Below are 17,500 nucleotides of genomic sequence, written 5' to 3'. Positions count from 1 at the left end.
CCGACGAGGTATCGAGCTGGCTTACTCCGGGCTTATGGTGTTGCTTCTCTCCAATGACTCCTTCCTCAAATCGGCATTTTCAAAGTTTTTGTTTAGCCACTCCATCAAAACGTCCCCCCACAAATATAATTGAAATTTTAGCCTTCACACCTTTGATTCTTTTGTGAAATTATACCTGCCCTCTGCCGAATCTTCTTCCTCCTTTGTTAGAAGCTCTCGAGCTCTCATTTTTCCTTCCTTCATCTTGGCTCAGTCCCCCCTCTCTTCAATCCCTTTGATGATTGTCCCTCCTCACTTTGACCGATGGCCTTCGTTGCTTTTTATCTTCTGGCCTGATCAGCTGGCAGCCCTTCTGCTTTGCTTTCTTTCTCGCTTCCAACACCCAATGTTTGGTCTTCCGATGGATGCTCTCTCTCCTCTCTTTCTTCCTGTCTCCCGATGGCTGCTACTCCGAGTTGATGCCCTCTCCCTCGGTGTCTCTTCCCCCTCTAGAAACACGCTGCCTCCCCTCTTTCTGCCAGGCCACTTGGCCTCTTTCTTCTTCTGGGCTGGAGAGGCCTAGAGCCTTCCAGTCTAGAAGTTTTTGGAGGTGACAAGTGTCACCTCTTTCTTTTTCCATCAATTGGGGATCTCCTCCCCAATTCCAGTTCCCCCCTTTTATGCCCATATGGGAAAAAAATAAATCAAATATCTTCCCACCTTTTTCCCATTAATCTCCCATCTACTTAAAAGTTTAAAAATCCCATTCACTTCTTAGAATTACCCTCCATCCAGGCCACCACTGGAAAGCCCATGAAAAGACCTACTCAACCCACTGACACTGGTCAAAAAGCCCTTTGCTTTGACTGCACCATGCACAAAAACACACTAAGTGCCATCCTGAAAAAACTCTCACAATGGTGCTATTTTTCGCTGAAACACTGTTTTTGGTCCCCAAAAAAATTGAGATGCATTTTTGCGGTTAAATGTTTGTCCTTGGGAAACGTCGCTTTTCCCCGTTTCCCCAGGTGAAACACAACGTTTCACCCTGGGGATCCAAACTTTTGTTTTCATTTTACAAACATTAAAAAAGTCAGTGTTTTTATCTTAAAATTCCTTGAAACTCTATGAAACATAGTAGAAAATCCTTGAAACCCCTTGAAATTGGATGAAACGGCTTGAACCTTCCGATAAAATCCATGAAACTTATTGGAGCTCTTTTGACAATTGAAACTTGAAACTCCATGAAAAGCCCCTTCAATTCCAGTTGATGTATGCTAAGGGTAAAATTTTGGGTGAAATTCCATTGGTGATTATGGAGCTCCCTTTAAACTCTTGAATATCCATGGAGCTCCTTTGAAACTCCTTGGAACCTCCGCGAAACTCCACGTAGCTCCAAAACTCTAATGGCCACGAATCCCCATGAAACTCCATGAAGCCGGCCAACAAAATTGGAAGTAATGAATGTATAGGCCTCAAGGCTTGTTGGATTCTGAACTTTTGTAATCATGCATATGTGTTGTCTTGACATTTTGTTTCACTTTCAAAGTTTCAACTTTTATCTTCCATCTTTCAAGTCTTGACTCTCAAGTGTCATGTACATTTTACATTTGTCACTATAAGATGTTAAGTATCAACATGATACTAGATATTGTGTATGATGTTTGAAACATTCTTTGTATCTTTGCTTCCTTCTTTTCCATCTCCTAGAAATCCCTTGACGACATGGCGTTTCCCTGTTTCATCCCCCCACAACTTTCACAAATGTTTCCGTTTCTTATTTTCGTTTCTTAAAACTATGATTTAAACCTTCCACACTGGGAAAACCCCATTTATTGCTATGAGGAGGAACCATGTAGGAGAGGTAAAAGGTTGAGGCAGAAGGCACACAACTGGACCTGCTATGTACCTTGAACAAAGTTAGAAGTATGAGGAGAAACCAATGCACAGAAGCAACAAATAGCGCACATTAGAGAATAGTTGATTTGATGGGTTATGAAGGCTAATAGAGAGCTAGCAAAAGGGAAAGACCACACATGACGACATAAGAAAAGGAAGACAAGGCGACGGGAAAGTGAAGGAAATGACGAGCTCTAAGGAAAAGAAGAAATGCGCGAATAAACAAGAGGTTGACTTGTAGGGAGGAGATGAAAGTATGAACAAGAAGATGGAATTGCAAGAGAACCAAGACTACTCTTAGAATTCTGAAGCAGAGCACCAGGTCAAGGCAAGGAGCGAGAGCTCACCCTCCATCCACACACACACACACATATATATAGATACACACACAAACACACACACACACACACACACACACACATATATATATATATATATACATAGACACACACACACACACACACACACATATATATATTTGTAGATATATATGTATAAATATATATATGTATATGTATATATGTATATATTTATATGTATATATATATATGTATATATATATATATATATATATATATATATATATACATGCTGCAGTGGTGTGCCTTCAGGATAACATTCTTCGAAGTGGTAAGGTAATACATAGGTATTTAATTAGTTTAAGAATTATCCTCTTGAAGAAGCTAAATGGATGCATGAACCCCAAAATTGAAGGATTCAACACGTCTGAGCGCGCGCTGTCTCTCTCTCTCTAACAAGTTCCTCTCTCTTTCACAAACACCTACACGCTCTCCTTTGTGGGTCTGAGGCCGCTGCCTCTCTGTGTACAACACACGACTTAATCTGAGCAACAGATTCGAGCGCTTCTGCGTTTTTGGAAGCCTACGCAGTCATCAGCAGAGAAGCAACGTTCCCATGGAAAGGAAGTACAGGGCGAGAGAGTTGCAGCGCTTCATCGCTCCCAAGTATGTGGGGGTGGCTTTTAATTTGCCCCCCTCGTGCGGAACTTTTTGGGGCCTCATGGAAGAAGAAATTGACAGGCTTTCTCTCGAAGAAGGTTATCTTTTTAGCAAGGATGTTGAGAACGTTCTTTCCTTTCTAACCAACTTTTTCTCTGTCAGTCTTGTTGAAACCATTCGGGTCAACATGGAGTTCCTACAAAACTCTTACTTGGGCATGCAATACACATTGCGCCCTGGCAAAGCAGGGCTTGCGATTAATGTGCTGCGTGATGTACAAATGGAATGTGATGTACAGGGTTCTGTATTACAGGGGTTTCTTGGGCATGTCGAATCTGTGACTGACAGTGATACTGATGAGAATGATGCTCCATGCGATGCTGGTGATGATGGATGGCACACCCAACGTCGTCGTCAAAGGAGATCAAGTGCCTCTGCACACAACAGTTTGGAAAGCACATCTAGGGGAGCAAGTAATAGAGCAGGAAGGGGAGTGGGAGCAGGCCGTGGAGCAGGTGGTGGTAGAGGCAGTGGAGAGGGAGGCAGCCCTCAGGTTCACTTTGAGAGTATGGAGGGAGACAGTTGTGGTTCTCATGTCTCCATTTTCAACGCCGCCTTATGGAGATCTTGATAGACACCAGACCTTAAAGGCAAGGTCTTGGGAGTTTGTATCTCATGCTGCAGTGGAGGATCATTCAGCGAGGATATATAATCCCAACACATGCGAAACTGGATCAGTTTATTTATTTCATGGCACAAGAAATAGACACTTGGAAGGCTTTCAAAGGAGAGGCATTGCTCCCTTGTTTAACCGCAATGAGTTTAGCATGAGAGAGGCCTTTTATGTCTCGAATTCCATCAGGCAAATTTATGAGCACCCTTTACATTATCATCCATCCAGATGTGCCACCGACACCATTGCTGTTTTTGTATTCGAGGTAGATGTTCGGGTACTTCATGGCATTGAGCCTCCTCCAGGAGAGCGTACTCCACTCACCAATTTGTGGTTTCCAGACAATGAGGAGAATTTGTCAGCATGGAGGAGGTTTTGTAAAAATAATTTTACACTGGTAGGTTTGGATCACTCTTTTGACATTGTCATAGGACCTGTGTGCCTACCTAGAGATGAAGGTGATTATGGCAAGATGGAGGTGAGGCTACCAAGAGATGCACCTTTCACACAGATTGCCTTTTGTTCGACGAGGGCGAGATCTTGGCTTGAAAGTTGCTTTAAGAAAATCTTTGTGGAGGCAAGAGGTGTGCCGACAACCTCAGCATGATCCGTAGAGCTTATTTTTTAGATGCTTTGCAATGCCCACTTTTGTAAAACAATTTTTTGGTCTCCAATTTTGGAGTGTACTAACTATGGTATGTAAACCAAATGCTATTTGCTGATAGATGAAAATATTTGTAATGGTGGTTTTGTGGTCAGCAGCTTATAACATAATAGTGTTGCAAAATTGCTAGTTTTTAGCCTTTAGCCCAATTGTTTGTTTTTGTGAGCAGTTTCTTTTATTGATGGCCACAGTATTTACTTCAAGCACTTCCATTTAGTATATATATGTTGAGGTAAATTGAAAATTTGATTTGCTATTCTTGTTTGACAACCCCAAGGCACAGGCAATGTCACCAGTAATTTCATTCAACTCCTCTTGCTTTTCATTAATTTCTCCACCTTTTTGTGCACTGTTTATATTTTTCAGGATTGATCTCGGTATTAGTCTTTGTTTGATTCACTCAATATCGAAAAAATGCATGAGAGTCTTCTAACATCCTCTCTTGGGTCTTGGGTGGGAGACAAGTCCAAAAATGTGGTGGTTACAGAAGGCTAGTTGAAGCGATAATCCAAGAACCCAAACCCTGACACCACAAGCAGCAAACATATCATTGGCTTTGCGATAACAAGTTACAGAGCTTCCATGATTGGCCGACCAGAGTGCGAGGTGCATCCTCTGATGAATAGTGCTTCAGCTGACAAAGTATTGGCCTTTTTCGTCCCCTCTAAATACATAAAGAAGGTAAACCATATCTGGGACCACCCTTCTTGTGCTTCTTTAAGCTTCTTGGGTATCCAAATTTCCTTTGTTGTAATACATGAGACTTGTGACTTTTGCTTTGACGACTTTTGTGTCTCATGTCCCTGTTGTCCTGACTCCCTGGTTGGAATCCTTGTTTGATCAGATACTTCTTTTTGTTGATCCTTTTCGTCATCCGTGTCGGGAAGATAACACTCTTCGCCAAGAAAGGGTTCAAAGATATTTTGGCCTTTGATAGTGAATTGTAACCCATCCCTTACCCAAAGTGGAATTGCGTTGTAAGTCCTTTGCCACGGAACGCCGAGAATGACTGGCGTTATTTGCTCCCCAGGCTCTTGAAAAGTAAATCCTAGGACAATCCCTGCACTCACTATGGTATGCTGTACTGTAATAGTGTCTTCTGCTCAGATTTATTAGACACGCGTGTCTAATAAAAACACAGATTTTTGAAGACCTGACTATATAGCCGTGTTCTACTATGTATGTACAGTCTCTACACCCAGTTTGATTGCAAAATGTCCCCGATGTCTCTCTGTTTGACCCTATTTACTTGGTTTGTCCTGCAAAAATGAACTACGGCTACCTGCTCTAACCACCTCCTTGAGTATCTCTTCCAGTATATGCAATGTACAATGTATGCAAGTGAGATATATCTATTCAGATGTGCAAAATCTCACTGTTCTGTTAGACACGCCTGTCACATGCACACACAATCTCTTTGCAGCTTTAAGGTGTACACTTCATCTACTAGAGGAGGACATGCCAAAAATAAGTTTCAAGAGCAAAAATGACCACTAATCCTTAGACACGCGTGTCTAATGATTCTTGGTGATTTGGTGATTCTGGCACTTGAAATCTACTTAATAATGCTTGGGCAACTCATTTATGAGGTTAGATGTGGTCAGATGCAAGTGATGTGTCAAATTCCTTAGAGGAGGCCGATCTGATTTGATGGGTTATGATTTGATTTGGGGGTGGGGGGGGGGGGGGGGCATGGGGGGTGGGGGGGGTCGCGTACCCCCCCCACCCCCCATGCCCCCCCCCCCCCCCCCCACCCCCACCCCCCATGCCCCTCCCCCCCCCTCCCACTCCCCATGCCCCCCCCCCTCCCCAACACCCCATGCCCCCCCCCCCCCCTCCCACTCGCCATCCCCCCCCCCCCCCCTCCCACTCGCCATGCCCCCCCCCCCCCCAAACACCCCATGCCCCCCCCCCCCCCCCCTTGCGGGCATGTCGCATACCCCCCCCCCCCCCACCCACCATCCCCCCCCCTCCTTTGCACGACATCCCTCCCACCCCCGCACTCCATGCCCCCCCCCCCCTATCGTGAGTGTTTAGCGGAACCTGTGACGAGTGGAGCCGCCACCCTGCCAGCGACTATATTATGGGGAGTGGTTCTCCTGCTTGTGGGCAAAGGCCGACTGTTGAACGAGGGTCGTGGTGTGGTGAGGCGTCTAGTCCCCCACCCCTCTTGTGACTACCGAAGGCTTCATGGGTGGGTGAGCCCTTCTCTCCGCTGAACGTTTTGGCCGTTTTCGTGCATGCCCGTCTTGCGAGATTCGGCACGGTAGGCCAAACCGGAAGTTACTGCTGCTCAGAAAGGTAAAAGTACAGTAGGTACTGTTCAGCCCAAGAGTAGTGTGGGATCAGCCAGAGCTTCATCAAGCCTTTCAGCCCCGAAAGGGAGTGGCTGTTACATATGTACGGGAGCCCATTTTGCCAGGGATTGCCCTATGAGACAGTCACTTCAACCATCCAGGAAACTGAGGATGGACAGCCCACTCAAACTATGACACCCCTTCAGCTTCTAGGGGCTATGAACGAAGATAAGGTAGCATCCGGGCTGCTGTTCATTACTGTTATAGTAAACGGACACTCCGTGAGGGCTATGGTGGACAGTGGAGCTAGCCATAACTTCATCACACCTAAGAAAGCCAAGGAGATCGGGCTGAGAGCTGTAGTCTGTGAAGGCAAAGTCATGAAGACGGTGAACACTCCAGGGCAAGCAGTGGTTAAGGTGGCTAGAGGAGTAAGCATCCAAGTAGGGGGCTGTGCTCATAAAGCAGAATTCTCTCTAGTGGAGATGGATGACTTTGACATGGTGTTCGGACAAACGTGGTTGAGGGCCAACAAGCTCCTAATCAACAGCCATGATGAGCAGCTGGTCTTCTGCAGGGATGAAGGTTGGGAGGTGGTAAAAGCCTCAAAGCAAACGGGAGGTACCTTGCCCCAACTCCTCTCAGCTATGCCATTGCAGGAAGCAGTCAGGACAGGCAGTACAGCCCACCTAGTGGTCATGGAAGAGCATGAACAGATCTCAGTTCCATCTGTGGAACACATGCCAAAAGAGATGCAGGGTTTACTGGCAAAGGACACGGAGATCCTACCCAAAGAGCTTCCAAAGGAGCTTCTTCCTGAACGGGAGGAGGAACAGGAAATGAAGGTATGTTCAGGAATAGACCCTCCAACCAAGGCATCTGACAGGTTGGAACAGCAAGAGAATGTGGGTATGGATGCCTATGTAAAGACTTGCCACCGTGGTGGGCAAGCTGAAGCTGATGAAAGGGACAGTGAGCTGCGAGCTCCTGCTGCATCAGTACCACCTTCTGCAGGGGGAGCAGCTCCAGCCATCCACAAGGAGTGGAAAAAAAGGCTGAGATCTGCCCGGGAGCAGCTGGGTAAAGATCAGAGAGAGGATCCAGATCAGAAGCAGCGGGATAGAGGTCTGGCTTTAGTGATGGATCAAGGAGATGGTGAAGACCTCGAGAGCATCAAGGCACACCGTGATAGACCGAACCAGTTCGGGTCTAACAGGTTGTACCTTTGTCACTGGAGGGAGCAGCCTTCAAGTGGAGACTCGTGGAGGACGGAACCTTCCCTATGGCGGTTCGTGGACATCGTGCGCGGCTACAATGAGTCACACCCCTTTCCAAAGAAGCGAGGGAGCAAGAGTAAAAGGGGGGGAATGTAACGGGTGGCCCGTTGACAAGGGACTGAGTCTCAGTCCATCCCTCCTTCATCATTCCCTCCGGACTCGACATCGGCAGCAAGGAGGAGGTCCTTGCCCTCTTTTGGGTCAAAGGGAGAGCAACCCATTGACATCCTTCCACCTAACCAAGGGGAGCAGCCCATGGTAAGGTTGGACTCCCCAACTATGGCTAAAGGGTCCAATTCAAACGGGCATTTTGAATTGATTGGCCCTTCTAGGTGACTGTTGGAGAGGAGGTACCATGGAGGAAAAGAAGCCTTAATGAAGGCGGCTGAACGTTGGAGTCAAGGGAGAGAACTCCCTCCAAAATACAAAACCACTCACACACACACGCAGGATTCAGCAGAGAAGACAGCAAGAGAGTAGAGAGTACTCAGAACACACAGAGACATACCAAAAGAGACTCAGACCAGAATGGTGAGAAGACCAGAGCTGGGAGAGAATCTGCAGAGCTGAGAGCTCTTTGTAATCCTGAGGGAGAGAGTGTGAGCTTTGCTTCTTCTTCCATCAATGTAATCTGTCCTGTGGCCTTTTGACCATAGGGCCCCCTTCTTTTTTGAATACCAAGGCGTCGTTTTGGATGTTCTAAAATGAAGGTCTTTGAATGGCATTGTTCGTCTCCCCTCCCCTTCGATGAGTTTGCTGTCTGCAGGTGACAAACAAGGCTGTCCTTCGAGCCAGGGCCCGCCCTGGGCTTGTAGAAGAAGCCCACGAAAGGGCGTGTCGAATGAAGGGCTGTGCAGGGCGTAGTGAAGGTCGCAAGCCTTGCTCAGAAGGTTCCGTCAGGGATCCAGAGAGCGGTGCGGGTCGGGTGCTGAACCATTGGACCTAAGCTTTGGTGAAGGTCGAGGTATCCCCTTGGATATCTCCCTGGCGAAAGGGCGGAACGCGCGAGGCTCAGACCACCGAAAGCGGGCCGTCTGAGTCCCCGCTTCTCACCAATGAAAGCGGACGGAACTGCAGTTCCGTCGCGTTTCGGGTGTTAAGGGTGGCGTAGGAGCTTAAGGGCTCCATCCAAGGAGCCCTTTGGTCTAAGAGGACACCCCACAGAGTGGATCACAGAGCCGGAGTAGCGTTGACAGCGGAGCCCTCGCGCGATCGCACGGGCTGAACGGAGTTTTTGAGGCGTCGACGGAAGTTCGTGCCGGAACTCGACGGAGGCGACGAAACCCACCCCCGCACTCCACCAGTGACTATATTATGGGGAGTGGTTCTCCTGCTTGTGGGCAAAGGCCGACTGTTGAACGAGGGTCGTGGTGTGGTGAGGCGTCTAGTCCCCCACCCCTCTTGTGACTACCGAAGGCTCCATGGGTGGGTGAGCCCTTCTCTCCGCTGAACGTTTTGGCCGTTTTCGTGCGTGCCCGTCTTGCTGTCACGATCTGTGACGTATTTCTTTATCTTTCTAGACTTATGGATGGTTTAATGAATGGACACTTATGGAAGGGTATGACCTTTCGACGGGACACTTGCCCTTTCGACGGGACACTTCCTAATGAGGCACAACCCTTCACAAGAGACATTCTAATGAAGAGACATTCCTATTGTAATGTACCCTCTCATCAAGGGTCACACCCTTCACAAGGGGTACACACCTCTTCATGCACATACCCTTTGGAGTACACACCTTTTCATGTGTGACTCTTCACTCTCTATATAAGAGAGGCCAAATTGTATGGATAAAAATCACATCCACCCTACAGATATTCAAGCAATACAGTTATTCCTTTGCTCTCTGCTATCTCAGTCTCTTTTCTGTTCCTTAGCACAGTTCTAAATATAGTAAATCTAGGATTTCTTACAGTGGTATCAGAGCAAAATTCGCTCCTGCCTGTAGGAAATGCCCCCCACCTTCTAGCGCTGATCTGATACATTTTTGCCGCTAGAAGGACATCCGTGCACATAGTGCATGGAAGAGATGGAGAGGATGAGCGTAAAATTTTTAAACGCCTAAAGTCATCCTGGCCTCTCCATCTCCCTCACATCACAAGTTGATGTGAATGGACACGACCAAAATCGTGTCCTTTAAGGTGCTTGGGCTGTCCCAAAACCAAGGGACGCGCCTTTTCCACCATGGGACACACCTTTTGGTGACGAGTCTCGACTCCATGAAGACCTTCATTTCTGGCTTGGCATGGATGTTGAGAGGACGCCTAATGGGATTTTTCTCAACCAACACACAAGTATCACTTGGAGCACTTCAAGATGTTAGAGGTCAACCTCTCCTAATGTCACCTAGAGAGAGGGCTTTGCTTGTGGGTGTGCCCGCCCAGTGTGTGAGGTTAGTGTAGATGAGTGAGGGTTTGTGTTGTGTTTCTTCTGTTCATTTTCGCTGCACTTCTCACATGGTATTAGAGCCATGGTTTTCTTGAGACCCGAGGAGGGGAGGGAGTGTTGAGCTAGCACATAGAGAGGAGGTTTAGGGTGTTGTTCGGAGGTGTCTTTGAGGAGGAGTGTGTGCAAAGAGTAAACCGTTCGGGTGTCCAACAAAGGCTGACTTTGAAGGGTGTTTTCAAATCATAGAGAGGAGGTGTTCCTGAGGGATGGATAGCGAGGTGTGAAGGTACACTAGGATGTCAACCCCTTCATCCTCTTTCCCATCCCTCTCCTTTCTTCAGCCTTCTATTCCCTTCAATCCCATCCACTTTCTCTTTCACTTCAGCTTCCTCTTCACTCAAAACATACCCCATCGTGGGCAAAGGGACATACCTATTCATGCAGGGTCGCACCCCTTTTAACAAAAGGGACATATCCCCTCATGAACAGGTGCACCTATTCCAAGGGTCACACCCCTTCGAATAGGCACACCTCCTAGGCCCAAGTACCTACAAAAAGGGTACCTAGAGGGGTAAAAAGGGACAAAAATTAAACCCATCCCCTACCCCTAGGTTACCCTAACTACCCTAGGGTTAACTTAACCCCCAAATTAATTTGGGGCAAATAACCCATTGGGCAGCCCCCAACGAAAAGAGACGCACCTCTTCATTTCACATACGGATTTCGAGCAAATCCCTGCGCAACAGCCGTACAGCCTGCGCATTCTTTTCCGTACCCAGCCGTACAGCCTGCGCCATTTTTTCCGTACCCCCCCCGCGCAGTCCATCCGTACCCTGCTGCGCATCCATCGGTACCCTGTTGCGCATCTAGCCGTACGGCCAACCAGCAGCCTGCGCCATTTTCACGCCATCTGCCTGCGCCATCTACCGTACGAACCGTACAGTACTTCTGTACGGACAGCCAGCCTGCATCCGTACAGGCCGTACCGTCACTTCTGCATCAGCCTGCGCTGCCACCCTTACTTCGCCATTCTTGCTGACAGCCCCCCTCGCTATTTGCAGCCCTGGCCTTGCCATTGCAGCCCTGGATACCTGTTTTTCCTGACAGTCTGCTGCCCTCTCCTTGTTTCGCCATTTTCACCCTGCAATTCAGCACCAGTTGCCACTTTTCTCGCAATGAAGACAGCCCGTTGACAGCCCGGACCAGACAAGCCTCGAGCATTCCTCGCAAATACTGCAACCTGGACCTCCGGACAACGATTTGCAGCCTTCTTCTACGCAATAACTTGGCAGATTAAAGTATTGCCAGGTGGAGTCTTTCCAATCTGCTTTTAAGGATTCTTTTTAACAAATTACAGCAAATGAAAGAATCCACATTAAAGCATGGAAACCCCTGGTAATTCACCCGGCCATTCAAGGACATCAGCTACTACACAATATCGTGTTCAAATTGCACAGCCAGCCCATTTTGGAGCCTTTGCATCTTGGGTCTTCTGTGTCACGTGCCCTCCGAGTGACTTGGATCACATCCTCTACCTTCTGCGTGAGGCACCTCAGTTACATTATTTCCTCAGCACAGTACAGGTTGTGTTCCACGAGACACGAAGATATCCGGAACACGATATTCCTCAGGAGTTTGTTGTTCATTTTTGGAGAGAGTTCTACCCTTCACCTTCGGCATCCCCAGGGTACTCTCCACCTCCTTCAGCTCCCCGATATCCTCCTCTACAGGGTGTACCTTCTCCCAGTCAGTATTTACATCTTGAAGGCACTCCCTCTCCTGGATATCCTCCTCTTCCGACAGCAGCTCCTTATCCTTTTTCAGATCCGTGGACTCTGCTACCTACCCCTGTCTTATCACGAGCAGTAACACCTTTTTCAGAATCTCCAGTGTTACCTCCGACAGGACCTCCCTTACCAGATTTCCACGGGTGGTTCCATCCTGCCTAACCTGCCCCCTCCAATATGAGCAACCTCAGGGAGCAGCCCGAATCCTGTTTCAGGGATGGTACAAACTAGAGCGCAAGTTCGCGCCTCTCTCACTGGGATTTCCGACATGTCGCACCGCTCGCGTGAAGCCTCTCCCGAGATTAAAGAATCAAGTCCCAAAAAGACCCCTGAAGGCAACACCCAAAGTGAATCTCTATTGCAACTTCAAATATCTCAGCTTCAGGACAGCATCTCCGACCTGGTTCAAAAAGTTCAACAACTCCAAGATTCTCGAAGTCCAGCACATACAGAGGACGACGTGACGCAACCCGACGACGATGCGGATTCTTTCCCCCCCGAGGTAGAAAATACTGAACTGCGTACTCTCTACCGATTACTTCAAGCTTCCAAAACAAAACGACTTGACGTCAAACTTCCGGAAGCCTACACTGGTCAACGTAATCGCCGAACTGTTGACCAATGGCTCGCCAAAATGCGCATGTATTTTGACACTGTTGACCTCACGGAAGGCAAAAAGATCGCCTTGGCAGCCTCCCTCCTGAAGGATACAGCATTTCTATGGTGGCAACGACGCTTAAAGGACGGAAAAAGTGTGTTAACTTGGGAACGTTTTGAACACGTGCTCCGTAAGCAGTTTGTACCTGCCAATGCGGACTTCCAAGCACGATCAAAACTTCGACAGTTGGAGCAAACGGGTTCCCTGTCTTCTTATATCTCTCAGTTCACCACATTGGTGCTAGAGATTGATGGTTTAACTGAGGATGATCGCCTTCATGCTTTCATCTCAGGCCTACAACCCTCGTTACGCATTGATGTTCTTAAAGCCAATATCACCACCACTGATGGCGCTATTGCTTATGCGGAGCGCATTACAGATTTCCTCAACACAGGGAAGCAGAGTGCTACTCGCACACAGAACTCTCCTATGGCCAAAGGTGCTCGCCCTCAAGATAATACCAGGTTTCGCAAAAACTTCGGTAATCAAGGTCAGCGACAGTCTCAAGATCCCCAGAAGCCTCAGAAATCATTTGCTGGATTCCAACAGAAGCAGTCCCCCAAGGATCGTGTTTCTTCTTCTTCACAAAGTCATTACCGACAGCCCCAACATAAAGGTGCGGCCACTGACAAGAAGAACAACTCCAGCTCAAAAGGACTTTGTACCATCTGTACAGGCGACCATAGACGGTTCGATTGTCCCAAGCGACCAAAGCAAAATTCTAATATGGAACCTAGCACTTCCCCAAAAGAAGATGCTACCTCAGCACAAGACAAGAAAGGCAAAGCTGTTCGAATGGCGAATACCATCCACCTGAGCCTTGCCAGTAACCCCGAACCTTCCCTAGCTACTCAAGTACTTTGTGTTCAAGGATCGATTCGTGGAACAACGGTCACCATCCTCATCGACAATGGCTGTTCTCATAATTTCCTAGCCAGTTCTGTGGTCGATAAACTTCGGTTGACCACCAGTCCTAGCCTCATGGACTATCAGATTGAACTCGCAAATGGAACAACTTTCTTGTGCAACACCAGGATTAAAAACTTGTCTTTTCGCATCCAACATTATACGGACAAGTTGAACTTCGACATTATGCCTCTTTCTCGGTACGATGTCATACTCGGACAACAATGGCTCTACGACTATGATCCATCAATCAGTTTTCGCAGCCATACTATCCAGTTTGTCCACTAGGGAAAACTTATTGAGCTAACTGGTTCTAGGGACTCTTCTTCAACCCCAGTTGCCTCTGCCCTACAAGTAAAGAAGTGGGTTCGTAAACGCCAAGCAAAGACTTCACTTCTGTTGGTTACGGCAGTCGAGGAGACACCAACAAAGGTTCCTCCTGAATACCTCAACCAACCTTTTTTCCAGCCTTACCTGGATCTTTTTCCACAGGAATTGCCAAAGCAGTTACCACCTCGACGACCAGTGGATCACCCAATCGAACTTATTCCCGGCAGTAATCCACCGTCGAAACCTCCTTATCGGGTTTCTCACACTCAAAATGAAGAAATCCAAAGACAGGTCACCGAGCTACTCGACAAAGGTCACATTCGGCCCAGTCGCAGCCCTTTCGGATCTCGTGTACTACTTGTGGAAAAAAAGAACAAGTCTATGCGCCTCTGCATCGACTACCGAGCTCTCAACAAGCTCACTTTCAAAAACAAGTATCCATTGCCTCGCATTGATGACCTTTTCGATCAACTTCTACATGCAACACACTTCTCCAAGATTGATCTTCGTTCAGGTTATCATCAAATTCGTATACGAGAAGGCGATGAATACAAGACAGCTTTTCGAACAAAGTATGGACACTATGAATGTTTGGTCATGCCTTTTGGGTTAAACAATGCCCCGGCCACATTCATGACATTAATGAACGACATCTTCAGGCCTTTCCTCGATAAGTTCGTCATCGTTTACCTCGATGACATCCTCGTTTTCAGCAGATCCCTACATGAGCACAAACAACATCTTCACCAAGTTTTTGAAGTTCTCCGCGCAAATTCTCTCTACATCAACATTGAGAAGAGTGAGCTCTTCAAGACCCAACTTGAATATTTGGGACATGTTATTTCAGCTCAAGGTATTTCTGTGGATCCCAAGAAGGTCGAGGTAATCCGAAACTGGCCTACTCCTAAGAATGTTCATGATGTCCGCTCTTTTCTCGGATTGGCAAACTTCTACCATACAAAGGTATATCAGTTTTCCGAAATCGCAGCTCCTATGTCCGAATTATTGAAAAGCACAGCAATTTTTCAGTGGCTTCCCGAAACAGAGTATAGTTTCCAACAACTCAAGCAAGCACTCACTACCACACCAGTTATGGCTATTGCTGACCCAAACCTTCCATTTGAGGTCATGACCGACGCTTCCGACATCGCTACAGGAGCAGTCTTGATGCAAGAAGGCAGAGAGATTGCTTTTGACAGCCATAAACATTCTGATATCCAAACCCGATATCCGGTTTATGATAAGGAGTTTCTTGCTGTTGTACATGCTTATCGCTCTTGGAAACATTATCTCATGGGTGCCGACTCTGTGGTCAAAACAGACCACCACTCTCTCAAGTATATTTTTACTCAGCCAGTCATGAACGCTCGACAAGCACGCTGGGTTGAGTTTTTGGCCAACTTTCACATGACCATTGAGTACATACCAGGACTACGCAATGTAGTTGCAGATGCTCTCGGCAGGTTACCTCTAGCATCAGCCATGGTAATCTCTACATTATCTGTGGATGTTCCGAATTCATTCAAAGGAAAGTATTTCAATGATAAAGACTTCGGCACCGCAGTACAGGTTCTTTCCAAAGATCAACATTCGACTTCCGAACAAAAGATTTTCTCATCCTATTCTTATACGGACGACCTTCTGTATTATCAAGATCGCGTTTGCGTACCACATGACAAGGATGTTCGACGTCTTTTGTTAAAAGAGCATCATGTAGTTCCTTATGCTGCCCATCCAGGCATCAATAAGACTTATCGGTTACTCAGTGCAACATACTACTGGCCTCAGATGAAAAGAGATGTCATCAACATGGTTACATCTTGTCTATCATGTCAACAAATGAAAGCAAGTCGACGACTTCCAACAGGACTTCTTCAGCCTCTTCCAGTTCCAACTGAAAGGTGGGAAAGTATTTCCATGGATTTCATTACAACACTACCACGATCCTCTAGAGGTAACACTCAGATTATGGTAATTGTTGATCGATTGTCCAAAATGGCACACTTTGTTGCTTGCAAAAGCAGTGCACAGGCCCCGGACATAGCCAAACTCTTTATACAACACATCTTCCGACACCATGGATTACCCAAGAATATCATATCCGACAGAGATCCTAAGTTTACCAGTCACTTTTGGATTTCACTCTTTGAATCTTTGGGTACAACTCTACTGTTCAGTTCAGCTTACCACCCAGAATCAGATGGACAGACTGAAAGAGTCAACCAAGTTCTGGAAGAAATGCTTCGACATTATGTTCAGTCACGCCTCGCAGCCTGGGAAGAGTATCTACCACTCCTCGAGTTTGCTTATAATAACTCTTTCCATAGTGCCATCAGCATGACTCCATTCCAAGCAGCTTATGGACACACTCCGATTGTACCAACAAATTTTGTACTTCAACATCGAGTGGCCCTAGCTGATCAACTGGTTCAAGAAATGCAAGACATTCTACTGCAAGTCAGGGATCATATGCAAAAAGTGCAAGAGCGGTATCAACGGTCTGCCAACAAACATAGACGTCACCTAGAATTTAACACTGGTGACATGGTGCTATTATTTGTAGCCCCACATCGCTATAAGACGGTTAAGTCTGTGTTTCCTAAGTTGCGACCCAGATACTATGGACCTTTCCGGATCGTGAAGAAAAATTCACCTTTAAGTTATAAATTGGAATTACCACCATCATGGGGTAAAATCCATCCAACCTTTCATATTTCTTGGCTAAAGACGTACATTCCAAGCGATGAAGCAGTTCCTCCTGCAGGTGATTATGTCCCAGAAATCGAAGACGATTATGTTCTCCTTATTCCTGAGCGTATTCTGGACCATCGACAGCGAGAGACTCGACATCGACTTATCACGGAATTCCTTGTTCTTTGGCGAGATCTGGACGACTCCGACGCTACTTGGCAGTCTGATGAAGACTTACAGCAGTACCCTGATCTTTTACAGCAGTATTTTTCAGAATCTACCATGATATTTTCTACATCGGTTCATTATCTCCACCAGGGTCTTCTTTTGAGTGGGAGGGGATGTCACGATCTGTGACGTATTTCTTTCTCTTTCTAGACTTATGGATGGTTTAATGAATGGACACTTGTGGAAGGGTATGACCTTTCGACGGGACACTTGCCCTTTCGACGGGACACTTCCTAATGAGGCACAACCCTTCACAAGAGACATTCTAATGAAGAGACATTCCTATTGTAATGTACCCTCTCATCAAGGGTCACACCCTTCACAAGGGGTACACACCAAAAATCACATCCACCCTACAGACATTCAAGCAATACAGTTATTCCTTTGCTCTCTGCTATCTCAGCCTCTTTTCTGTTCCTTAGCACAGTTCTAAATATAGTAAATCTAGGATTTCTTACACTTGCGAGATTCGGCACGGTAGGCCAAACCGGAAGTTACTACTGCTCAGAAAGGTAAAAGTACAGTAGGTACTGTTCAGCGCAAGAGTAGTGTGGGATCAGCCAGAGCTTCATCAAGCCTTTCAGCCCCGAAAGGGAGTGGCTGTTACATATGTACGGGAGCCCATTTTGCCAGGGATTGCCCTATGAGACAGTCACTTCAGACCATCCAGGAAACTGAGGATGGACAGCCCACTCAAACTATGACACCCCTTCAGCTTCTAGGGGCTATGAACGAAGATAAGGTAGCATCCGGGCTGCTGTTCA

The 17,500-nt window shown here is 46.9% G+C and overlaps 1 protein-coding gene across 1 annotated transcript; it reads left to right on the top strand.

Moving 5' to 3' along the window:
* Positions 1–2,781: 2,781 nt before the first annotated feature.
* On the top strand, positions 2,782–4,117 carry LOC147879337 (uncharacterized). Its single transcript, XM_087372225.1, has 2 exons — positions 2,782–3,364; positions 3,420–4,117. The coding sequence occupies exons 1-2, from the start codon at positions 2,794–2,796 to the stop codon at positions 4,115–4,117; spliced, it is 1,269 nt and encodes a 422-aa protein (XP_087228351.1). The 5' UTR covers positions 2,782–2,793.
* Positions 4,118–17,500: the final 13,383 nt, after the last annotated feature.

The sequence above is a fragment of the Dipteris shenzhenensis genome, unplaced genomic scaffold (genome assembly GCF_047967505.1).
Source record: "Dipteris shenzhenensis isolate YYH24624 ecotype China unplaced genomic scaffold, Dip_SZ_1.0 scaf0043, whole genome shotgun sequence".
Lineage (NCBI taxonomy): Eukaryota > Viridiplantae > Streptophyta > Polypodiopsida > Gleicheniales > Dipteridaceae > Dipteris > Dipteris shenzhenensis.
Note: the sequence above shows the minus strand (reverse complement) of the source record. Positions and strands in the feature narration are given on the sequence as shown.